A 25,264-nucleotide genomic window follows, 5' to 3' on the forward strand; every position below is an offset into this window, starting at 1 on the left:
AGCAACTCAGCCATCAAGTGGTAGGCCACACAAACGGACCGAGAGAGGTCAGCAGATGCTGAAGCGCATAGTGCAAAGACTTTCTGCACAGTCAGTTGCTACAGTGCTCCAAACTTCATGTGACCTTCCAATTAACCCACGTACAGTAAGCACAGAACTTGATGGAATGGCTTTCCATGGCCGTGCAGCTGCATCTAAGCCATACATCACGTGGGATGCAGTGGTGTAAAGCACGTCGCCACTGGACTCTAGAGCAGTGGAGACGCCTTCTCTGAACTGATGAGTCACGCTTTTTCCATCTGGCAATCTGATTGACCAGTCTGGGTTTGGAGGTTGCCAGGAGATTGCTACATTTCCGACGGCATTGTGCTGAGTGTGAACCTTGGTGGGGGAGGAATTATGGTGTGGGGTTGTTTTTTAAGGAGTTGGGCTTTTCCCCTTAGTTGCAGTGAAAGCAACTTTGATTGCTCCAGGATACCAAAACATTTTGGACAATTCCTTGGGATGGCAATTCAAGTTCATATGTGAATAAAGGCAGGTGGCCAAATACTTTTGGCAATATAGTGTGTGTGTATATATACATATATATATATATATATATATATATATATATATATATATATATATATATATACACATATATACATATATATATAATATTTGGGTACCTCATGCTTTCATTACAAACAAAATATTACATGTATATATGTATACATATATATACATAGAATATTTATATATATATATATATATATATATATTAGAATATTTGGGTACCTCATTCTTTGATTACAAACAAAATATTATACGTATATATATATATATATATATATATATATTCACATATACATATATATATATATATATATATATATATACACACATATACATATATATATATATATATATATATATATATATATATATATATATATATATATATATACATACATATTAGAATATTTGGGTACATCATGCTTTGATTACAAACAAAATATTGATGCATGTCCAATTTGTGTGCAGTATATTAAAGCCATTTTTAATATTTAACATTTATTTCATTAAATATTTATTTTTGGCTAACTGAATGAGCCTTAATTGCTTACAATTGTGCAAATGGTTTATTCGTAATAACAAGCATCAGTTGATTTAATTTCCATGATATGTCTGCCCGAATGCAGCTGAGATAGGCTCCAGCACCTCCCGCAACCCCAAAAAGGGACAAGCGGTAGGACAACGGATGGGTGGACGTCATCAGGGTAATAGAAGTGCGTGCAAACAACATCATTTGTATTTATTGCTAATAAAGTTAGCACCAGCACAAAGTAGACCACTGCAATGTGTGTGTAATACATTATATTACACTGTCATAATAATCCACCCATCAATTTCCTACAGCGTATTCCCTTTGGGTTAATAATAATTTAATTTTTTTATCCTGTAAAGCGTCTTTGAGTGCACAGAAAGGCGCTGTACCAAATACAATGTATTATTATTATTATTATTATACCATGTGACTTATTCCAGACTTAAATTACGAGACGTTCGTTCCTTTCTAGTGACAAATATTTAATTATGTTAAGCGTGACTGTAATATACAAGAAAAAAACAGTTACAGTATTAAATAATTCAATGTAATTCTCACAGAGAACATATAAAATACACTCCTCCAAAAAAAAAAAAACGCTAGCATTTGCTACAAAGGCCTGCTAACGTGCTAACTCTAGCACGTTAGCTTCGAACAACATATCAGGTAAATAACAGAAATAATATAAAGATATATAATTTATATTACCTCATAAGCCGCGTGTAGAAGAGAGGAGTGGAATATATTCTTCCTATTACAACAGCAACTCTTAAATGGGACTTTCTTTTTTTTGTTCCGTGGCCGGGCGAAGGAAGTGTGCACCACTCACTATTGTCCCAGTGAAACGCGTGTTTGGCCAACATTTGTTCCGCAGTTGAGAACACCTCGATGACGTCACACAGGAGGAAGAACAGAAAGAGATGGCGTCTGTCGTTACAGTTCAGTGTTCTTAATCGACGTTGTGATTGTCATCTGCCATCAAAACTGGAGAAGAAGCGGCGAAGAAGAAATATATGAAAACGAGTATCAGTCTGATACCGTGAAGGGGAGCCAAGCGGAAGGAGAGACGCGGAACTACCAAACATTTGGAGTGAATTTGGCGGCGGCGAGAGTATCTAAATCTGTTTTGGCGGTTGAGCATAAGCTGTTTTGTGACTGGATCGAGATGGAAGGGGATAGTGACGGGATGTATGAGGATAGTATGGAAATGGATAGGACTAGAGGGGAGAGAGGAAAGAAGGGGAGAGGAGGGAGTGAAGGAAAGGCGAGTACTAAAAGAGTGCATGAAGACGATGAAGAGGTTGATAAGAGGAAAAGGGTTATGATGGATGAATATAAGATAATTTATACATTTAAATCAAACCAAGATATGAATGACATTAGTTTGATGACTCTGGTTAAGGGATTAAAGAAGGACATTGGAGAGGTGGAGATAGCGAAGGTGCTCAGGGACGGACGGCTGTTGATTAAATGCAAAAATGGAGAGCAAAAGAACAAAGCAATGCGATTGCAAAAACTGTGCAACAAAATAATAAAGGAAAAAATCGAAGTGGGAGAACGGAAGGGGGCAAGAGGAGTCGTGACAGGAATCCCAAGAGGAGAAAATTTAGATGATCTGAAAAGAGAAATAAAAGGAGGAAGTGTCACTACGATGAAAAGAATGATGGCATTTAGGAACGGTGAAAAGACTGAGAGCGAATCCGTGCTAGTGCAATTTGCAGAGGAGGTCCTACCAGAGAGAATCATGATTGGGTATCTAAGCTTCTATGTTAGAGCTTACGTGCCACCCCCAGTACGTTGTTTCAAGTGCCAACGCTATGGGCACATAGCTAGTGTGTGTCATGCTAAAATGAGATGTGGAAGGTGTGGAGGGGAGCATGAATATGGACAATGTGGAGAAAATGAACAGGTCAAGTGTTGTAATTGTGGCGGGAATCACACAGCAGCGTATGGGGGCTGCATCATAAGAAAACAGGCAACAGAAGTACAGCAAATCAGAGTTGAACGAAATATTACATATGCAGAGGCAGTTAAAATAAGAAATCAAGAAAGTGCAGAACAGGACAGAAGTGAAAATAGTTCTAGAAATAAAAAACAAGAGGCAGCAAATACAGGAATTTCCATGGATAAACTAGTTGTATTCCTGGCTTATGTAATAAATTGTACAGAACAGGCTAGAAACAAGACTGAGAAAATCAAAATAATTGTCAAAGCAGCAGCAAAGTTTTTAAATTTAAAAGAACTATCCTGGGAACAGGTGCAAGGTGAGCTACAGAGAGTAGACGAGACCGAGTCATGTTACCACAATCCAACGCCATGTTAATTGTTCAGTGGAATGCCAGAAGTCTGATAGCAAACGGACAGGAATTAAAGGGATATATTAATAATATGAAAAATAAACCACATATAATATGTATTCAAGAAACATGGCTGAAGCCAAAATTAAACTTTATAATAAAAGGATATATAACGATACGTAAAGATAGGAATGATGGGCAAGGAGGAGGATGTGCCATATTTATTAAGGAAGATATGCATTATTCAATATTAAAAGTAAAACAAGAACTAGAGATAGTAGGAGTAGAAGTATGGAATAATAAAGAAAGATACAAAGTACTAAACTTCTATAATCCATGCAAGAAATTAGAAATTCACCAACTAGAAACAATAATGGAGCACTGGAGTGGCAATATTATTTGGTGTGGTGACTTTAATGCACATAGCACAATGTGGGGTGAAAGGGATGACTGGAATGGGGATACATTGGAAGCACTTTTGGAGGAAAAAGAACTGGTGTGTGTGAATGATGGGTCGGGAACAAGGTTAGATGTCGTCACGGGTAAAGAAACAGCAATAGATTTAACACTAGTGTCACAAGGGTTAGCAGGAAAGGTGGAGTGGGAAGTAAATAAATACAGCACAATGGGAAGTGATCACTATCCAATCGTCATTCACATAAACATAAATCATAGGACAGAAAGCACTAGGATAGAAGGAAGATGGAAGTATAATCATGGTGACTGGGAGAAATTTAGGGAAATTACCGACATAACTTTAAAGGAAGTAGATATAAATCAAGATATTGAACAATTAAATACAGATATTACAAAGTGCATAATAGAAGCAGCCGAACAGAGCATACCAAGGAATAGTATAGGGAGAAGAAGGAAGATAGTGCCGTGGTGGACACAAGAGTGTACAGATGCAATACAAGAACGGAATAGAGCATTTAGAATATTGAGAAGAACACATAATTTCCAAGACATGATCCAATATAAAAGGCATCAAGCTAGAGTAAGGTATGTTATTAAAAAAAACAAGAAAACACCATTGGGGAACTTTTTGTGAAACACTAAATAGAACTACTCCTTTAAGCCAGGTGTGGGGAATGATCAAGAGAATGTCAGGGCTCAGAAAAGAACATAAAAATCATGTGATGAAAGATGGAATGCGGAGTGTGGTAGGAAATAAAGAAAAAGCAGAACTTTTAGCAAAAACCTTTGTTAAAGTGCACAGTAATGATAATTTGAAAAATGTAGAAAAACAAAAGAGAGAAGAAACAATTAGTGTAAATATTGAGGAAATGAAGGAAGACAACGATAATAGTTTTATCAACACTATGGATATGACATTTTCTTTGGATGAAATGGTTCGAATTTTAAAAAAAGTTAAAAATACGACGGCAGGGAAAGACCTGGTGAGTTATCAAATGATCAAAAATTTAGGTAGCATCGGCAAAGAAGTGGTCTTGAAATTATATAATAGGATATATGAAGAAGGAAAATTACCAGATGAGTGGAAAACAGCTGTAATAATTCCAATATGCAAGCCAGGGAAAGATCCGGAAGAGGCAGGAAATTATAGGCCGATAGCATTGACCTCAAATTTGGGCAAAGTAATGGAAAAAATGATTAATGAAAGATTAATATATTATTTAGAGTCAAAAGAAATTATAAAAAACTACCAAAGTGGTTTTCGCAAAGCAAGAAGCACAAATGACCCAGCAGTGCAGCTGGAAGAGGAAATTAGAAAGGGACAAATAAATAAAGAAAGTATAATTGCGGTATTTTTTGATTTAGAGAAAGCGTATGATATGTTGTGGAAACAGGGGTTGCTGATGAAACTAAATAGGATTGGGATTAGAGGAAGAATGTACAGATGGATAAAATACTTTTTAACAAGTAGAACATTATTAGTAAAGATAGAGAATGAATATAGTAGAGAATACAAAGTGGAAAATGGGACCCCACAAGGGAGTATAATAAGTCCAGTACTATTTTCCATCATGATAAATGAAGTTTTTAGTGAAGTGGAAGGGTTAGTGGAGGTGGCATTGTTTGCTGATGATGGAGTGATGTGGAAGAGAGGTAGAAATACAAATTATATAGAAAAGAAGATTCAAAAAGCGGTAAATAATGTTCAAGACTGGGGGACAGCTTGGGGTTTAAGATTCTCTGTTGGAAAGACAAAAGTCATACATTTTACGAAGAGGAAAATACAAAACAAGCTCCAAATAAAACTCTATGGAGAAAACATAGAAGAGGTACAAGTATTTAAATATTTAGGAATATGGTTTGATAAAAATATTAACTGGTCAACCCACATCAGCAAGATAGTGGAGAAAAGTAAAAAGGTGTTAAATATAATGAGGGCTTTGAGGGGTAAAGATTGGGGGGCTGATAGGTTGACATTGAAAACAATATATATCACTTTAATTCGGTCTGTTATCGACTACATTATTTATCGATCTGCTTCAAAAACTCTACTTGAGAAAATAGACCGGATCCAGTCGCAGGCGTTAAGATTATGTTGTGGAGCTACTAAATCTACTCCAGTGGCAGCATTACAAGTAGAAATGAATGAAAAACCTTTGGACATGAGGAGAGATCAACTCTCAGCAGTTTATTGGGCAAACTTAAAAGGATCCAAGCAAGGACATCCAACCCGTCAAGTGCTAATAAATTGCCAAGAAAAAGGGAAGAAAAAAATGAATAGTTTTGGGTGGATAATAGGAGATATATGTAAAAAACACAAATTGACAATATTAAAGTGAGCCCTACAGTACCAATTCCTGCAATACCACCGTGGATGTATGAAAACCCAAAGGTAGACATGCAGTTACTGAAGAATATACATTTAAATAGTTACCAAATAGAACAACGGATTGAGGAAATGTTTTTTGATAATATTATGATATACACAGATGCATCAAAAACTATAAATAGTAAAGTAGGAGCTGCTGCAGTTATCCCACAGAGAAATATAGTGTTGAATAAAAGAATTAGTGATAAACTATCTGTTTTTACGGGGGAATTGGTAGCAATTTATATGGCAGTTAACTGGATAGAGGAAAACAAAGCTAGGAAAGTAGTCGTGTGCTCGGACTCCAGCAGTGCATTGACGAGCATAAAAAACATAACATCAGAAACAAGACTAGATATAGTTTATGAAATAGTTCAGGCAATCTACAGAATAAATAAAGCGGGAGGTGTGGTAACATTTCTCTGGGTTCCTGCTCATGTAGGAGTTGAGGGAAATGAGTTAGCTGATAGATACGCAAAACAAGCAACCACTAAAACAGAAGTAAACATGGAGATTAAGCACAGTAAAGAAGAAGTGAAGAGCATAATTAAGATAGAACACAATAAAAAGTGGCAGGATAATTGGAATAAGGAAACAAAAGGTAGAGAGTTTTACAAAGTCCAGAGAAAAGTAGGTGTAATGAGAGGAGGGGGTAGAAATAGGAAGGAAGAAGACATTATTACTAGAATGAGATTAGGACATACATATCTAAATAGTTCACTAAAATTGATAGGCAAACATACTACAGGGATGTGTGATTTTTGCCACCAGATAGAAAATGTTGACCATGTCTTAATACAATGTAGGAAATATAATAGAGAAAGAGAAATACTGGAAAATAAGTTAGCAAAAGAAAATATTAGGTTAGAAGTGGGAGATATATTAGGATTGCATTCAGAAAACATAGGATATAAAGCAATATACACATATTTAAAAAACACTGGGTTAAGTAAAAGAATATAGAGTAGGGATCCACCTCGGTCCACACTCCATTACAGTAGGTGGCGGTAATGCACACCAGAAGGTTGCTTGCCAACCGCCATAAAAACAAAAGAAGAAGAAGAAGAAGAAGAAGTGTTCTTAATCTGTGCCTCCATGTACACATCATTGATAACTGTTTGCATCCGGTTATATTAGTCTGAGCGCACTTTGATGCTTCTCGGGCTAGCTTAGCTTGCTACTTAGCTTAGCTTGTTAGCTTCTAACAAAGAGAGGCGGAAGTGATCAAAACACATCGCTAGGTAGAGATCAAGTGTGAGTGTAAAGTGTTGTGATTGTGTGAAAATGTGCGAAAGAACGACAGCAGAGTACGAGGAGGAACTTTGTCCAACAAAAGAGGAGAAGGAGCGACAACAACAAAAACATCAAGTTGTGTTACACAGAACAGGTTTGTTTACTTCTTACTCTCACATCTTTACTAACTTTATATTTATTATTAACACTATTCTTGAATAGATTGTCTATAGGACGATGAATTTTCATGTGAGGATGATGCACTGATTGTTTTACATTGTTCATAAAAACGGGACAGTTTCAGACACAATATTTATGAGAGGTTGATGTTCCTCTCAGTTTGTAACAATGTGTATCAACATGTTTACACAAAACTCACACAGTCACCGGGGGAATATTCCAGAGAGCAGGTTAAGTGCAAAGTCCTGAGTATGTAAAGCTTGAGATTTTGACCTCCCAGTGGGTGATCAGGGGCGATGGGTCAAATGCAGAGAATAATCTCGCCACACCTAGTGTGTGTGTGACAATCATTGGTACCGTAACTTTTTAATGTGGCAGTGATTGTCAAAAAAACAAAACAAAGCCTGCTCTAAAGATGACATCTTGATCTCATACCATCTCAAACCAATTGGCCCTTCATTATTAAGTATAATGTCTTAAAGTCGCTTAAATGTGTCTTTAACCAAGCAACACTGTTTTACCCAGTTACTCGATTAATTGAAAACATTTCCAGTAGAACAATTGATTAATACAATTTTCAATAGCTATAGCCCTATATTTCATGTACGATTTAATACTTAGCATGTAGGAGTTAAAATGTGTTCTGTTTGTGTCCTGTAGACATCCATCAGCTGATTGAACACCAAGAAGAATGTCTCCCTCATCTGCAGGGGGACAGTTTCACTTTAGAAGATCCACAGCCCTCCCATTTTAAAGGGGATAAGGAGGATCCACAGCCCCCCTATTTTAAAGAGAAAGAGGTCGGAGAGTGTCCTGTAGGGCAGGAGGAGGCTGATCTCAGCAAGTTTCCACTGACTGTTGTCTCTGTGAAGACTGAAGAGCATGAAGACAAACCACCTGAGTCCTCACAGCTTCATCACAGTCCAAGTAAGCACAACATCCCCATATCATCTAATACAATGTTTGTGACACATGTTCACCCGGGGGCCACATTTATGACTAAAAATGGAGATATACTTGCTTTTCAACACCACCATTTAAAAATGAATGCTCATCAATCATCAACAGTGTAATTGCTGGGGTGTAACCATGTGACCTAGAGGCTTTCCTCCTAACCTCACGTGGTCAAATGAAGGCAAACATTCAATATGGTGACTGTTTATTTACCTTTAGCAGCACATATGTCAGCATATTTCAAAGGTTTAGTGGTGAAGATTAGGGATGTATACCAAGTACCATTTTTTTTTTTCAGAACTGGTTCCTAATTATGTCTTTCATGAGGACCCTGAATATTCTGGACAAACGACACAACTATTTGTATTTTTAATTTCAGGCGACTGAAGTAACTATGACACGTTGTCACATTGAGTTCAGCTGCCGCTGCTACACATTACAATCAGCTTTGAATAATGACAAATAAGGAAGCAACAAAAGTTTGATGTGTGTGTTATTGACAAGAAGATGACATAACTGCATTTCACCTTGCACTGCACACATACAGTAGTTGACTTCTTTAAGACTTCAAATAAACAGCTGTTAATAAAAGACTTCCCTGCTCTGAGATGTTACAGAACCTCATGTTGGAGGTCTTCAACCTCTTGTGCTAAAAGGAATGCTATTTAAAAGGCCTTTTTTCCACTTTTTTTATTTTCACAAATTACATGTAGTACCGATAAATATTGGTATCGGTAAGGAGTATCGATTAGGGTATCATATTGATAAATTCTTAACGATTCATATCACTACTGAAGATACAAGCCAGATATCTTTAAAAAAACATTTCAACATTTATTCGGATTTAGTTACTTCTCTGCTGCCCAGCAATGTCTCAATCAATCTAGTTTATTAGTACTAATTAGCAAAGTTTTGTTGTCTTTCTAGAGTATCTCTTTTGACAGCCCCCTCACGGTAAAGTTGTCCGAGTGCAAACTATTACAATCAATCGATCAATGTTTATTTATATAGCCCTAAATCACAAGTGACTCAAAGGACTGCACAAGCCACATCGACATCCCTGGTTCAGAGACCACATAAGGGCGAGGAAAAACTCACAACCCGGTGGGATATCAATATGAATGACTATAAGAAACCCTGGAGAGGACCGCAGATGTGGGTAACCCCCCCCCCCCCCACCCCGCCCCCCCTCTAGAGGAAACCGGATGCAATGGGCGTCGAGTCGATCTAGCATAATATTGTGAAAGTCTAGTCCATAGTGGATCTAACATAATAGTAAGAGTCCAGTCCATTGTGGGGCCAGCAGGAGACCATCCCGAGGGAGCCAGGTCAGAATCGCAGAGATGTCCCCAACCGATGCACAGGCGAGCGGTCCGGGGCCCGACTGTGGACAGCCAGCACTTCATCCATGGCCACCAGACCTGTGCCCCCAATTCCACAAGGGAGAAGGGGGCAGAAAAGAAAAGAAACGGCAAATCAACTGGTCTGACAGCAGCGTCTATTTAAAGGCTAGAGTATACAAATTAGTTTTTAAGATGGGACTTAAATGCTTCTACTGAGGTAGCATCTCTAACTGTTACTAGGACGGCGTTCCATAGTACTGGAGTCCCAAAAGAAAACGCTCTAGAGCCCGCAGACTTGTTTTGGGCTCTGGGAATAACTAATAAGCCGGAGTTCTTTGAACGCAGATTTATTGGCGGGACATATGGTTCAATACAATCAGCAAGATAGGATGGAGCTAGATCGTGTAGTATTTTATACATAAGTATTTAAACCTTAAAGGGGAACATTATCAACATTTCTGAAGGTTTAAAACCAATAAAAATCAGTTCCCAGTGACTTGTTTTTCTCAAAATTTTACCCATCACGCAATATCCCGAAAAAAGGCTTCAAAGTGCCTGATTTTTACCATCAGTATATCCACCCGTCCATTATCCTGTGACGTCACAGCGTGAAACCACCAGAAACAAACATGGCGGATAGCGCAGAAAAGTATAGCGATAGTAGCTCGGATTTAGATTTGGATTTCAGCGGCGTAAGCGATTCAACAGATCATGCATGTACTGAAACGGATGGTTGGAGTGTGGAGGCAGGTAGCGAACATTAAATTTAAGAAGAAACTGAAGCTATTGAGCCATATCGCTTTGAACAGTATACAAGCGAAAACCGACGAAAACGACACGACAGACAGCGACACGGGAGGAAGCGAGGACAAATTCGGCGATCGCCTTCTAACCAACGATCGGTATGTGTTTGTTTGGCATTAAATGTGGGTGGAGGGAAAGGCTGGATGCAGCGCAAAACAAATAAAAGCCATATTACATACAGATAGTGTGTCATGAGATATAAATTGAATTAAGAGGACTTAAAGGAAACCAAATTAGCTCAAATATAGCTACAAATGAGGCATAAGGATGCAATATGTACATACAGCTAGCCTAAATAGCATGTTAGCATCGATTAGCTTGCAGTCATGCCGTGATCAAATATGTCTGATTAGCACACTCCACATAAGTCAATAACATCAACAAAACTCACCTTTGTGCATTCATGCACAACGTTATGTTTGGTGGACAAAATGAGACAGAAAAAGAAGTGGCATAAATCACGTCTTAGCCAAGACATCCAGGGGGTTTACGTCGCTCGTCTGCGGGAACAGACTGCCGTCGTCCCTGAATAGCTCATGCACACCGGCAGATTCAGTGGTGGTCTATTTTCCAATATTGCAGACTTTTTTGACTTTATCGTTGGAAATGCATCTGCTTTGAGTGTCGCAGGATATCCACACATTCTTGCCATCTCTGTCGTAGCATAGCTGTTGTCGGTAAAGTGTGTGGAACAAACGAGGGACTTGAGCATCTTTTGGCCACTAGTGCAACTTGAATCCGTCTCTGTTCGTGTTGTTACACCCTCCGACAACACACCGACGAGGCATGATGTGTCCGAGGTACGGGAAAACAGTAGAAAAAACTGAAAATAACAGAGCTGATTTGACTTGGTGTGTGTAATAAGATTGAGAAAATGGCGGATTGCTTCATGTTGTGACGTCACGGGTGAAAGGTCATTGCTCCGACAGGCTATCAATTGAAAGGTGTTTAAATCGCCAAATTCACCCTTTTAGAGTTCGGAAATCAGTTAAAAAAACATGTTTTTTTTCTGCAACATCAAGGTATATATTGACGCTTACATTGGTCTGGTGATAATGTTCCCCTTTAAAATCACATCTTAAGTGCACAGGAAGCCAGTGCAGGTGAGCCAGTATAGGCGTAATATGATCAAACTTTCCTGTTCTTATCAAAAGTCTAGCAGTTTGTGACTGATAAATCTTTCGGTGAATCAAAATTTAAGAAATTGTTCCGGAAAGTTCATTACTTTAAAGATGGCCAATAAATACGCAATCAGAATCAGAAGTACTTTCATAATCCTGGAGGGGAAATTAAGAATTTTCAGCACAATCCCACTCAAGAGCAGACAAACATTACAGGGAGACAGAACAGGATCGCTGACGGGTCTGCCAACTTCCGGCGCCCCTTTCAAAAAAGGTGAGAAACGGGTAAATGCTGGGGAGGAGGAGGGAGGAAAAAAATCAGTCTCTGTCTGGGCCCCTGGAGAGCGGGTCCAGACTGAGGCCAAAGATAAAAACAAAGTCATAGCCATAGCACACAGAAATATGTGTGTAAGAGGGAAACATCAAAGAACACAAAGGACATTAAACACATTAAAAGAGTAGTCACTTCTACACACAGCCACCAAAGTAAAACAACAACAACAACAACAACAACAAAACTATATACACTGTGGTGACCTCTGCGGTGTTCTCCTGTTGTGGGGGGAGCATAGCCAGAGACATATCCCACAGTAAAACTAGAGGGCAACATCCGGAACACAAAAGGACGACACAAGAGCACAGAGCTCCTGCCAACAGCAGCCACTACAGTGGCGCCATCTTGGGGGGAAAAAAAACGGGGACAGAAATTTGACCCGGTTATCTTCTCCAAGTCGCGACACTGACATTGTCTTTGTGACAATGCGCTTGCTTCTGCTGACGTGCCGGTCCTCAAGTGACGGCGTGATAAGCGCGGACCGTCACAATAAACAAAACAAAACACCGGCGGAAAGCGATAATCGATTAAAAAAACAAGCAAGTTGGAGTTACGGAAATGCACGCACTTTTTGATTTCAATGCGTAAAAAGACATAAAAAGTGTGTTAATGCCAACACTGGTTATTAATGTGATTATCAGACAGCAGTCATTTCCATTAGACAATATTCAAATATAGGTGGTAGTGTTGTAACTATACCAATATTTTGGTACTTTTCTAAATAAAGGGCACCACAGAAATGGCATTATTGGCTTTATTGTAATAAAGAAAACTTAGGGTACATCAAACATATGTGTGTTATTGCAGCTAAGTCCTTAAATAAAAGAGTGAACCTACTAGACAACTTGTCTTTTAATAGTAAGTAAACAAACAAAGACTCTTAATTAGTCTGCTGACGTACGCAGCAAAATATTGTGTCATTTATACACCTATTATTTTGTCAACATTATTAAGGACAAACTGTAAAAATGAATTATTAATCTACTTGTTCATTTACTGTTAATATCTGCTTATTTTCTCTTTTAACATGTTCTGTCCACACTTCTGTTGAAATGTAATAATCACTTATTCTTCTGTTGTTTGATACTTTACTTTTGTTCTGATGATACCACAAATGTGGGTATCAATCCGATACCAAGTAGTTACAGGATCATACATTGGTCATATTCAAAGTCTTCATGTGTCCAGGAACATATTTCCTGTGTTTATAAAAGTTGACCAAGTTCTCTGGTTTATGTCCACAACCTACTATTACATAAGTGAGAAGCATGATTTATAATCTAGAATTATTCACCATCTTATAGGCGAGAAAGCAGCTCAGTATGTCAAAATAGCAGCATAAGCTAGTTACTTCTGTGATAAATGCGCCGCTAAAAGTAGGTCCTTAACGTCTGCGCTTATAATAACAATATCACTAATACTTGGTTATTATTCAGGTCACAAAATGTAAATGTAGTATTGTTGGCAGTTTTTGGATGGTTATTTGGAGGACTTTGTGGGTCTAATAGAGGAGCTCTCATTGACTCCAATGTTAGCTGATTTTTGCTCACGTTTATTTACTAATTAGAATTCATAACAATTAAAAACATATATTTTACATAAGAATTGTAAATGATTGGTGACATTTTAAAAAAGTGCAGTTTCCTTTGAATTTTTCAGATAAGTAAACAGTCCTTCAAATTAAAGATGAAAAACAATTGAGGTTGTGTATGGATATTATCCACTATGAATTTCTCTCAGTCATCCTACGACGAGCTTCCATCGGAGTCTTCAATCATTCTGGTTCTCCATACACCCGACCAGCTCCATAGAGCTTTCAGCTCCCGCATCTTTCTTCATGGCAAGTTGCAGTAAAACTAAGGACACAAGGGAAAGTACATTCATATAAACATGAGGTAAAAACACTGTATGTGTAAGAATCATGTTAACCACCAAAATATTGTCTCGTTCTCCTAAAGCCAATATCCAGTATCCTTTGGTGAGCTGACCGTCTCGTCACACCCTTAATTGAAAGCACACCAACCCCATGACATAACACTTCCACAAGATGTAGAACATTTTAAACGTACACACACATTTGAAAAATATAAAAAATAAATATATTTGGTGGGGCAAACAAAATGACTCTGCGAACCAATGTTTGGTTTGGGCGATATGACCTAGAATCTATATCCTAATAACTATATAAGTCACGATATATCATTTTGTATATGATTGATAATAGAAGAATATCAAAGTGGGTTACAAAAGCTCATAATTTGGCAGCTGACATGTGCAGTAACATATTGTGTCATTTCTAATTGTATTATTTTGTCGAAACAATTACAAACCCCATTTCCATTTGAGTTGGGAAATTGTGTTGGATGTAAATATAAACGGAATACGATGATTTGCAAATCATTTTCAACCCATAATCAATTGAATGCATTACAAAGACAAGATATTTGATGTTAAAGCTCAAACTTTATTTTTTTTTTGCAATTAATAATTAACTTAGAATTTCATGGCTGCAACACTTGCCAAAGTAGTTGGGAAAGGGCATATTCACCACTGTGTTACATCACCTTTTCTTTTAACAACACTCAATAAACGTTTGGGAACTGAGGAAACTAATTGTTGAAGTTTTGAAAGTGGAATTATTTCCCGTTCTTGTTTTATGTAGAGCTTCAGTCATTCAACAGTCGTATTTTACGCTTCCTTATGCACCACACATTTTCGATGGGAGACAGGTCTGGCCTGCAGACGGGCCAGTAAGGTACCCACACTCTTTCTTTACGAAGCCAGATTGTTGTAACACGTGCTGAATGTGGTTTGGCATTGTCTTGCTGAAATAAGCAGGGGCGTCCATGAAAAAGACAGTGCTTAGATGGCAGCATATGTTGTTCCAAAAGCTCTATGTACCTTTCAGCATTAATGGTGCCTTCACAGATGTGTAAGTTAACCATGCCCTGGGCACTAATGCACCCACCTACCATCACAGATGCTGGCTTTTGAACTTTGCGTCGATAACAGTCAGGATGGTTCGCTTCCCTTTGGTCCGGATGACACGATGTTGAATATTTCCAAAAACTATTTGAAATGTGGACTCGTCAGACCACAGAACACTTTTCCACTTTGCATCAGTCCATCTAAGATGATCTCGTGCCCAGAGAAGCGGGGTTGTGTTGTTGATAAATGACTTTCGCTTTGCATAGTAGCGCTTTAACTTGCACTAACAGATGTAGCAACGAACTGCATTTAGTGACAGTGGTTTTCTGAAGTGTTCCTGAGACCATGTGGTAAAATCCTTTAGAGATTGATGTCGGTTTTTGATACAGTGCCGCCTGAGGGATCGAAGGTCACGGTCATTCAATGTTGGTTTGCGGCCATGCCGCTTACATGGAGTGATTTCTCCAGATTCTCTGAATCTTTTGATGATATTATGGACCGTAGATGTTGAAATCCCTAAATTTCTTGCAATTGCACTTTGAGAAACGTTGTTCTTAAACTGTTTGACTATTTGCTCATGCAGTTGTGGACAAAGGGGTGTACCTCGCCCCATCCTTTCTTGTGAAATACTAAGCATTTTTTGGGAAGCTGTTTTTATACCCAATCATGGCACCCACCTGCTCCCAATTAGCCTGCACACATGTGGGATGTTCCAAATAAGTGTTTGATGAGCATTCCTCGACTTTATCGGTGTTTATTGCCACTAAGGCTGCAGCTAACGATTATTTTTCTATCGATTAATCTATGGATAATTTTTTCGATTAATCTATAGATTAATTATTATTCTGCAATAGTATAAGCATTTCAAAAGTAAAAGTATTGATTATTTTGCTTTAAAATGTGCAAAAATAAAGATAAACATCCAATACAAAAAAGTGCAAAACGAAATATTCTGTAACAACAGTGTAAACATTTCAACAAAAGTAAAAGTATTGCTTATTTTGCTTTAAAATGTGCAAAAATAAAGATAAACATTCGGCACAAAAAAGTGCAAGTCTAAATATTCTGGAGCACTGTAAACATTAAGTATTGCTTTTAAAATTTGCAACATAAACTTCCAGTCCAACACAGTACACAATAACCAATTCTACTCATTCCAGTGAGTGACTAACAGTTGTAATGAAGAAACGTTAGCATATCTACATGCTCTGGGGTGAGGCTCCTTCTTTTCTTATTTACAATATTCCCAGCAGCTGAAAATAGGCGCACAGAAGGGGTCGATGTGACAGGAACTGAGAGGTAAGACCGAGCCAGCATTGCCAGATCTGGAAACCTTGCCTGATGTTCTTTCCACCATTTTAATGGGTTTTCATCCTTGGAAATGGGGGATTCTCCAAAATAAGACACTAACTCGTTTCTGACCATTTCAGTATCATTACTGTCATTGTTGTCTTCCTCATTGTTGCTGAGTTCATCTGAATCTGAGCCAAGAAGTGTGTCTAGTAACTACACACATGATCTTGTTAAATTGGTTTAATAACACAACAATGATAGTATGATTAAAGTGAAAGTTAATTGTTTGTTTGTACATAGCATATGTAACTGTTAATGTTGTAAAAGGTATTTGCACAACTAATTAACGCTAGCGTTAAAGGGTAACATTATCACAATTTCAGAAGGGTTAAAACCAATAAAAAATCAGTTCCAAGTGTCTTATATTATTATTCGAAGTTTTTTTTCAAAATTTTACCCCTCACGCAATATCGGCGAAAAACGGCTTTAAAGTGCCTGATTTTCACCATCGATATATCCACCCGTCCATTTTCCCGTGACGTCATTGCGTAAAGCCAATACAAACAAAAATGGCGGATAGAACAGAAAAGTATAGCGACATTTGCTCGGATTCGGACTTGGATTTCAGCGGCTTAAGCGATTCAACAGATTACGGATGTATTGAAACGGATGGTTGGAGTGCGGAGGCAGATAGCGAAAACAAAATTGAAGAAGAAACTGAAGCTATTGAGCCATATACCGACAAACAGCGGCAATGAGGACAAATTTGGCGATCGCCTTCTAACCAACGATTGCATCTTTTGACCACTGGTGCAACATGAATCCGTCGATTGGTATGTATTTGTTTGGCATTAAATGTGGGTGGAGGGAAAGGCTGGATGCAAATATAGCTACAAATAAGGCCTAATGATGCAATATGTACATACAGCTAGCCTAAATAGCATGTTAGCATCGATTAGCTTCCAGTCATGCCGTGAGCAAATATGTCTGATTAGCTCACTCCACGTAAGTCAAATGGTGTTGTTACACCCTCCGACAACACACCGACGAGGCATAATGTCTCAAAGGTACGGAAAACAGTCGAAAAAACGGAAAATAACAGTGCTGATTTGACTTGGTGTGTGTAATGTGTTTGAGAAAATGGCGGCTTGCTTCCCGTTGTAACGTCACGGGTGAAAGGTCATTGCTCTGACAGCGAACAATTGAAAGGCGTTTCAATCGCCAAATTCACCCTTTTAGAGTTTGGAAATTGGTTAACAAAACATATGGTCTTTTTTCTGCAACATCAAGGTATATATTGACGCTTACATAGGTCTGGTGATAATGTTCCTGTGGCGGACTTCCTGCGGCCGTCACCGTGTGGCTTGCCGTGACACTGGACACAAGATGCATCATAGCAGGTTTGACTTGGATTTATTATTTCAATAAACCTTCTATCTTCTTCTGGCCATTCGGTCACGTCACTTTTCAGTGCGCGGGCATTTCCTGCTTGCCATCGCTGCACGCCTTTCGGCTTCCGGCGTTTGCGTCCGCTGCGGGGGTTCGTCATCTCGCTCTTGTCCTCGATCGTCGTGCTCGTTGTCTGCTTGCCGTTGTTCCCTCACCTACTTCTCCCCGATCATTCCTCCTTCCCCTCTTTTGTGCTGCAGCAACAGATGAGCAGATTGAGCGCAGGTGTGTGGTGTACGGACCTGACTTGGCTGGCTGGTGGGTCGCTCTGAGTGCGTCCCGCCTCTTCTCTCCGCCGCACGCCCCGCTTCCTGGCCGCCATCTCGGGTAGGACCGGCATTTGTCCGACCCTGCTGTCAGCTCCTCGGCGCCGTCTCTCCACAGTTCCTCTCTAAAGTGGAGCGCGTCTTTGTAAACACTGAACAGGCACGCCAAACGCGCCTCTCAGAGCGAAACTGTGATTTAATTTATGAATTTACAATGCAGATACAAATGACACATTCATGTTTTTGTGTAATGATGACAACGTATACTCACGCAGACGTTAGAATAGTTGATGGTGATGGCAAGAACGCTGTCGGGTGTTTTCTTTTCAAATGTTCCTTCATAGCCGTTGTGCTGCTATGATAGACCACCTCCGCTCGACACAGTGTGCATACAACAACATTAGTAGGCCGTTTATTGAAATACCCCCACACTTTTGACGACTTTTGGCGTACTTTTTTCCCCTCGCTCGCATCGTCTGCTTTGCGCTCCGCCATGACGGTAGTGTGACGTAAATATGCGACGCGTCGACGCACAAAAACAACATTGACGTATTTACGTCATCGATGACGTTGACTACGTCGACGCGTCGTTTCAGCCTTAGTTCAATCAACAATACAGTTTGGTGTAAACCTAAAAAAAAACAATACAACCATACAGGAAAAAATTTGGCTTTTGCGCCACTAGCTTAATGCTAACATAGAATGGACGACCACATTGATAAGCTAACAGAAATTAGCATTGCGATCGTTTTAAACTTGTACAAAGGTTTGACAAATAATATCTTAGTTTAACAAAAGTGACATAACACAACAGTCAACAGATTAATTGTTCTTCCATCCATCCATCCATTTTCCATCCAGGGGTCGCTGGAGCCTATCTCACCTGCATTCAGGCAGGAGGTGGTGTACCTCCTGGGCAAGTCGCCACCTCATCGCAGGCATTTTTACTTACATACAGTACATATATTCACCAAACTGTGTAGAAACTAAACCTTGTACTACTAGGCCTTTATGTCCATGAAATCTTAAAACTTTGATTTAGTATGGGACATTATTGCCACGTCCTCTTGTACCGCAAAATTGTGAAAATAAATGTTTTCCAATCACAAAGACCCCAAAGGAGGACCCACTGACCCCCTACTTTAAAGAGGAAGAGAAGGACCAAGAGCTGCCACACATTAAAGAGGAAGAGGAGGAACACTGCATCAGTCAGCCTAAATGGTTGGAGGAGTTTCCAGTGACTAGTGTCCCTGTGAAGAGTGAAGATGATGAGGTCAAAGGTGAAAGTGAGGAGAAGAGAGAGGCGGAGCCTCCTAGCAGCAGCTCAACACAACACATGACAACAGAAGCTAATGGAGACCACTGTGGAGGATCACAAGCAGACAAGCTCTTAGCTCCACTATCAGATAGTGAGGACACAACGTCACACTCTCCTGACACTGATGATGAAGACTCTAAAGATGATAAGACATGTCACACTGACAACACTCACTTCACATGTTCTCACTGTGACAAAACCTTTAAATACCATTGTCATCTGCTAAGACACATGAAAACACACACTGGAGAAAAACCTTTTTTATGTTCAATCTGCAGTAAACATTTTACTCAAAGGCCCCATTTGAAAACACACATGAGAACACACACTGGTGAAAAACCGTTTTCATGTTCAATCTGCGGTAAAGATTTTACTCAAAAGCACAATTTCAAAGCACACATGAGAACACACACTGGAGAAAAACCTTTTTTCCTGCTCACAATGTGGTAAAAGTTTTGTAATAAATCAAAGTTTAAAAGTACACATGAGAACACACACTGGCAAAAAACCCTTTTCATGTTCAATCTGCGGTAAAGATTTTAATCAAAGATCCCATTTCAACGCACACATGAGAACACACACCGGAGAAAAAACTTTTATATGTGCAGTTTGTGGCAAAAGTTATATAGAAAGAAACCAATTAAAATTACACATGAGAACGCACTCTGGTGTTCATACCTTTGCTTTTGAGCACACATAAATCCCTCTTAGTTCATATTTACTGGTTCACATCTGAAACATCTTCTGGACCACTTCTGGAAGCTTACTATTATTTACTTTATACATCATTTGAGCAGTTGCCTTTTATTCCAGAGCACTTACTTTAAAAATATGTGACTTTATGAACCATTTGTTGGTTGTCTATAATCCATTCTATTATTTATCTTTATTCCTCTCTTTTGTAATATGATGATTGTTGTGTGATTGTTTTATATATGTATGTCCCCAGACCTTTATGCAATAAAAACTATATGCTTCAACTGAAGTTGGCTACAATAATTGTAGTTAATATTTGTAAGTATGTATTTTATTGTAGTTAGTATTGCACTCCATTTTTTTCTGTTCTCTTTATACGACTTACATGTAGTGTCCAGTTGACTTCATCATCTATATGAACTCCTAAAGCTGGTATTACCTTTATTCCTTTCATTTCAATATTATCCATCATAATTTGTGTTTTACATTTTTACTATCTCCAAAAAATATATATTTAGTTTTATTGATGTTCAATGACAATTTATTGATGTGCAGCCATCTTTTTATGGTGAAGTTCTCTCTGGATAAAATAAGATGAGAGATAAATCAAGCGGTAATGAAGATTATTATATACATAATTACACTCCGTAGTGACAATTAAAGACACTTTCATCTTGTTCATTTGAGCAAAGAGAAAGTGTAGCGTGTAATACTCTAAACAAGAGAATCATTTTAATATCAGCAGTCAATATTCCAACATTGTAAAGCTGAGCTATGGAAAAAAAAGAAAAACATATTTACTTTTTGGTGTAATTTGGTGCAATTATCAGAATCAGAAATACTTCATTAATCCCTAAAGGGAAATTAAAATCTGCAGTACTGTTATAAACATGTGACTATTAAATGTAGTAATATATCATATTAATACCATAATAAAGTGGTACGTTTGGGGATGTGTAATATTGTGTGTATGAACATCCTGAATGTTTTGGTGCTGGAATTGTTTAAACAAGTAGAGAGTGGGAAAACATGAGATAGTAGTGATAATAATGGCTTGTTTTAAGCCTGTTTATCAATAATTAAAGATAATTAAAATACCAAAATGGAGCTTACATCCTCAGTGAGTTGAACTCCAGCAGTAAAGATGAGATAAATAATGTGAAAAGGTCAGAAGTCAAAATGTTTCTTCAGGTAATACATGGAGCCTCTGCGGCCACCCAGCAACCCTTGGAAAGAATGCATACATTTTATTTTGACGTCCTTAAAGCTGCTTTTTACTTTCTGTCCTGTTTGTGTCCAAGTCTGTAGTGTGGGCCATAGTACAGAAGTAGGACATTCTGTCAATAGCCTGTGGAGGGCAGCAATACAGCTAAGATGTTCTACTAGTTCCTGGAAATAGAAAGAAGAAGAAGAAGAAGAAGAAGGAGGAGGAGGAGGAGGAGGAGGAGGAAAAAGCAAGATGGCGTTTGATGGAGAAAGTGTAAACATGGGCATTCTAGTTCTGTATTTTTAATCAGTGGATACATGTGCAGATATATGTCCTTTAATAGAGTAAACATCCTCAATAATTGTTTGTATATGAATACAATTTGTATTTAATTATTACCGCCATTCTTAAATATGTTGTAGGTAAGAATGTGGGTGTTGTTGAGAAGATGATGCAGGTGTCCTGTCAAATTTAGCTACCTGTAAAAATGAGTTACTTATTCTAATTTATTTGTAAAATAAATAGTTTTCCTATATTTTGGTCTCTTCACTTTATCCAGACAAAAGACCCTGAAAAGTATTTGCCCTTTAAAAAGGGAAACCTATTCACTGTGGCAGGACAGTATCAAGATGAATTCATCACATTTGTATGATCGGCTATGAGGCATTTTATTATCATTGTACAGCCCTTTGGGCTGATACTGAGGGCGACTGTGTTGACCAGTTTCCATCCATCCATCCATTTTCTACCGCTTATTCCCTTTTTGGGGTCGCGGGGGTCGCTGGCGCCTATCTCAGCTACAATCGGGCGGAAGGCGGGGTACACCCTGGACAAGTCGTCACCTCATCGCAGGTGTTGACCAGTTTGACACGTGCAAATGATTGAATGTCCAGTACTGTAGAAATGTGTTTGGATATGACTTTATTCCAAGCTATCAGATGAAATGAAATGTAGGTTCTAGAACATTATGTATGCTGACCTTGAATGGCACATTGTCACAGCAGCGAGACCTGACCACACACCACACCACACGGTCGAAAACTAATTACAATGGAGCCATGAATATAAACAAATAATATTCATCTTTAAGTTTGGTGTTTCATTGCAGCTTTAATGCGCACCATTTTCTGATCCACTTTGTCGTCACTTAGTAGTTTCCTCCTTTGTCTCATCTCCAGTAGAGTCCTTATTTTCAGGATCCAGGCAACTGACCTCTTCAACCGTTTCCAATCGGAGAAGTAAGTGATCCAGTGCGCGAAGTGGAGAAGTTCAAGCTGAATATAGTCGGACTCACTTCGACGCACAGCAAGGGCTCTGGAACTAGTCCTCTCAAGAGGGGCTGGACTCTCTTTCACTCTGGCGTTGCCGGCAGTGAGAGGCGACGGGCTGGGGTGGCAATTCTTGTCGCCCCCCCCGGCTCAAAGCCTGCACGTTGGAGTTCAACCCAGTGGACGAGAGGGTAGCTTCCCTCCGCCTTCGGGTGGGGGGACGGGTCCTGACTGTTGTTTGTGCTCATGCACCAAACAGCAGTTCAGAATACCCACCCTTTTTGGGTACACTCGAGGGAGTACTGGAAAGTGCTCCCCCGGGTGATTCCCTTGTCCTACTGGGGGACTTCAACGCTCATGTTGGCAACGACAGTGAAACCTGGAAAGGCGTGATTGGGAAGAATGGCCGCCCGGATCGGAACCAGAATGGTGTTTTGTTATTGGTCTTTTGTGCTCGTCACAGATTGTCCATAACAAACACCATGTTCAAACATAAGGGTGTCCATATGTGCACTTGGCCGCAGTTCCATGATCGACTTTGCAGTTGTGTCATCGGATTTGCGGTCTCATGTTTTAGACAGTCAGGTGAAGAGAGGGGCAGAGCTTTCTACCAATCACCACCTGGTGGTGAGTTGGCTGCGATGGTGGGTGAGGATGCCGGACAGACCTGGCAGGCCCAAATGCATTGTAACGGTTTGCTGGGAACTACTGGCAGAGTCTCCTGTCAGAGAGAGTTTCAATTCCCATCTCTGGAAGAACTTTGAACATGTCACAAGGGAGGTGCTGGACATTGAGTCAGAGTGGACGATGTTCCGTACCTTTATTGTCGAGACGGCCGATTGGAGGAGGTGTAAGTGGAGGAGGTTGGTGCTTGTCGTGGCGGTAATTCTACAAGCTGGTGGACACCAGCGGTGAGAGATGCTGTCAAGCTGAAGCTCTTTTAGCTCATAGGACTCCGGAGGCAGCAGACAGGTACCGACAGGCCAAGCGGTGTGCGGCTTCAGCGGTCGCGGAGGCAAAAACTAGGACATGGGAGGAGTTCGGGGAAGCCATGGAAAACGACTTCCGAACTGCTTCGAAGCGATTCTAGACCACCATCCGCCGCCTCAAGAAGGGGAAGCAGTACACTGTCAACACCGTGTATGGCGGGGATGGTGTTCTGCTGACCTCGACAGCGGATGTAGTTGATCGGTGGGGGGAATACTTCGAATACCTCCTCAATCCTACCAACACGTCTTCCTATGAGGAAGCAGTGCCTGGGGAATCTGTGGCGGGCTCTCCTATTTCTGGGGCTGAGGTTGCCGAGGTAGTGCCTTGGTGGCAAGGCAATGAGAGCCGCCCGGAGTTCCTTAAGGCTCTGGATGCTGTGGGGATGTCTTGGTTGACAAGACTCTGCAACATCGCGTGGACATCAGGGGCAGTACCTCTGGATTGGCAGACCGGGGTGGTGGTTCCTCTCTTCAAGAAGGGAAAACGGAGGGTAAATTCCAACAATCACACTCCTCAGCCTTCCCGGTAAGGTCTATTCAGGTATACTGGAGAAGAGGCTACGTTGGATAGTCAAACCTCGGATTCAGGAGGAACAGTGTGGTTTTCGTCCTGGTCGTGGAACTGTGGACTAGCTTTATACTCTCGGCAGGGTCCTTGAGGGTGCATGGGAGTTTGCCCAACCAGTCTACATGTGCTTTGTGGACATGGATAAGGCATGCGGTGTGGGGAGTGCTCAGAGTATGGGGTATCGGACTGTCTGATTGTGACGGCCCGCTCCCTGTGTGATCAGTGACATAGCTTGGTCCGCATGGCCGGCAGTAAGTCGGACCCGTTTCCAGTGAGGGTTGGACTCCACCAAGGCTGCCCTTTGTTACTGATTCTGTTCATAACTATTATGGACAGAATTTCTAGGCGCAGTCAGGGCGTTGAGGGTATCTGGTTTGGTGGCTGCAGGATTAGGTCTCTGCTTTTCCCAGATGATGTGGTCCTGATGGCTTCATCTGGCCAAGATCTTCAGCTCTCACTGGATCGGTTCACAGCCGAGTATGACGCGGCTGGGATGAGAATCAGCACTTCCAAGTCCGAGTTCATGGTTCTTTCCCGGAAAAGGGTGGAGTGCCATCTCCGGGTTGGGGAGGAGATCTTGCCACAAGTGGAGGAGTTCAAGTACCTTAGAGTCTTGTTCACGCGGGAATGGAAAAATGGATTGTGAGGTCGACAGACGGTGTGGAGTCTTCAGTAATGCGGATGCTGTACCAATCCATTGTGGTGAAGAAGGAGCTGAGCCGGAAGGCAAAGCTCTCAATTTACCGGTCAATCTACGTTCCCATCCTCACCTATGGTCATGAGCTTTGGGTTATGACCGAAAGGACAAGATCACGGGTACTAGCGGCCGAAATTAGCTTCCTCTGCCGGGTGGCGGGGCTCTCCCTTAGAGATAGGGTGAGAAGCTCTGCCATCCGGGAGGAGCTCAAAGTTAAGCCGCTGCTCCTCCACATGGAGAGGAGCCAGTTGAGGTGGTCCGGGCATCTGGTCAGGATGCCACCCGAGCGACTCCCTAGGGAGGTGTTTGGGTACGTCCAACTGGTAGGAGGACACGGGGAAGACCCAGGACACGTTGGGAAGACTATGTCTCCCGGCTGCCCTGGAAACGCCTCGGGATCCCCCGGGAAGAGCTGGACGAAGTGGCTCGGGAGAGGGAAATCTGGGC

At 40.3% G+C, this 25,264-nt stretch overlaps 3 protein-coding genes and 1 long non-coding RNA gene across 9 annotated transcripts in view; 1 reads left to right on the top strand and 3 right to left on the bottom strand.

Moving 5' to 3' along the window:
- LOC133545347 (zinc finger protein 391-like) overlaps positions 1-25,264 on the bottom strand; it is a 148,190-nt gene that overhangs the window by 21,407 nt on the left and 101,519 nt on the right. The gene's annotated exons all lie outside the window — the stretch shown is intronic.
- LOC133545304 (oocyte zinc finger protein XlCOF22-like) overlaps positions 1-25,264 on the bottom strand; it is a 52,475-nt gene that overhangs the window by 11,378 nt on the left and 15,833 nt on the right. Inside the window, exon 1 of one of the 3 annotated variants that reach the window (XM_061890748.1) lies at positions 1,796-1,927. The exons of the other annotated variants lie outside the window; for them this stretch is intronic. The gene's annotated coding sequence lies outside the window, so the exon portion shown is untranslated. Of the gene's footprint in view, positions 1-1,795; positions 1,928-25,264 lie in introns of those variants that run through there. 3 annotated transcript variants of the gene reach the window in all.
- LOC133545309 (zinc finger protein 773-like) overlaps positions 6,968-25,264 on the top strand; it is a 40,631-nt gene continuing 22,334 nt past the window's right edge. Inside the window, exons 1-4 of one of the 4 annotated variants that reach the window (XM_061890761.1) lie at positions 6,968-7,556; positions 8,243-8,509; positions 18,009-18,135; positions 19,186-20,372. In XM_061890761.1, the coding sequence (XP_061746745.1) occupies positions 7,454-7,556; positions 8,243-8,509; positions 18,009-18,135; positions 19,186-19,207 (519 nt within the window). In that variant the 5' untranslated portion in view covers positions 6,968-7,453 and the 3' untranslated portion in view covers positions 19,208-20,372. The other 3 variants (XM_061890762.1, XM_061890760.1, XR_009804797.1) reach the window with 3 other exon arrangements.
- On the bottom strand, positions 12,885-18,940 carry LOC133545375 (uncharacterized). The gene is made up of 3 exons (XR_009804810.1): positions 18,346-18,940; positions 17,668-18,199; positions 12,885-13,994 (listed from the first exon to the last, which is right to left on the bottom strand). It is a non-coding gene; the product is annotated as an uncharacterized LOC133545375 (long non-coding RNA).

Source organism: Nerophis ophidion, linkage group LG28, assembly GCF_033978795.1.
Source record: "Nerophis ophidion isolate RoL-2023_Sa linkage group LG28, RoL_Noph_v1.0, whole genome shotgun sequence".
Lineage (NCBI taxonomy): Eukaryota > Metazoa > Chordata > Actinopteri > Syngnathiformes > Syngnathidae > Nerophis > Nerophis ophidion.